The following is a 787-nucleotide window of genomic DNA, read 5'->3' as shown; positions in this document are numbered from 1 at the left end:
GTTTTATAAAGATTCCTAGTCTCAGAAAGCCAAAAAAGGGACCATTCAACCCTGTCCTATAGGAGGACTGTGAGTGTAAGTATACATGTATATAGTCTTCATTTTATTTACATTTATGAGAATCTCTGCAAGAATCGTTTTTTAAAGTATAATTTCTGGATCATGAGTACATGCTTTTAGCAGTTGCTTGAGATTGCCACTCAAAAATGGCTGCACTCATTCAACTCTGTGAAGTGTCTTTAGTATTGCTTTTTAATTACCAAGTCTCTATTTACACCTCGTAAAATCTAGGACAATAAAAGTGTGTATTAATTGTTTATTCCATTGTTTCAGAGCAATGAGATGGTGGAACTACAGAGAATACGAATGAAGGATGAAATACGAGAATACAAATTCCGTGAGGCCCGACTCCTTCAGGACTACACTGAACTGGAAGAAGAAAATATCACGTTGCAGAAACTGGTGTCCACGTTAAAGCAGAACCAGGTAAGGCCTTGGGAGTGCTCTTGAGCTATACTCCAGAAAGATCTTCATCTTATGGCTCACTGCTCACTGCCATCAAATCAGTACTGACTCATATCAACCCCTGTAAGGCAGAGTAGAACCGACCCAGTAGGTTTCTGAGACTATAACTTTTGAGAAATAGAAAGCCTCATCTTTCTCCCTCAGAGTGACTGGTGGTTTCAAACTGCTGAGCTTGTAGTTAGCAGCCCAACAAGTATCCATGACACCATGAGGGCTACTAAGGTTAAGTCTTATTATTATACCTTAGTTGAAACAGATTGAA

The 787-nt window shown here is 39.0% G+C and overlaps 1 protein-coding gene across 11 annotated transcripts in view; it reads left to right on the top strand.

The window, feature by feature from the left end:
• Positions 1–787, top strand: part of BICD1 (BICD cargo adaptor 1) — a 268002-nt gene that overhangs the window by 208291 nt on the left and 58924 nt on the right. For all 11 annotated transcript variants that reach the window (XM_045296380.1, XM_045296378.1, XM_045296377.1 and 8 more), the window contains exon 3: positions 334–486. In XM_045296380.1, coding sequence (XP_045152315.1) covers positions 334–486 — 153 coding nt within the window. The remainder of the gene's footprint in view (positions 1–333; positions 487–787) is intronic.

This window comes from Echinops telfairi, unplaced genomic scaffold (assembly GCF_000313985.2).
Source record: "Echinops telfairi isolate 266 unplaced genomic scaffold, ASM31398v2 ScPeMD7_7406;HRSCAF=8444, whole genome shotgun sequence".
Taxonomy (NCBI): domain Eukaryota; kingdom Metazoa; phylum Chordata; class Mammalia; order Afrosoricida; family Tenrecidae; genus Echinops; species Echinops telfairi.
This window is presented reverse-complemented; position numbering and strand designations above follow the sequence as displayed.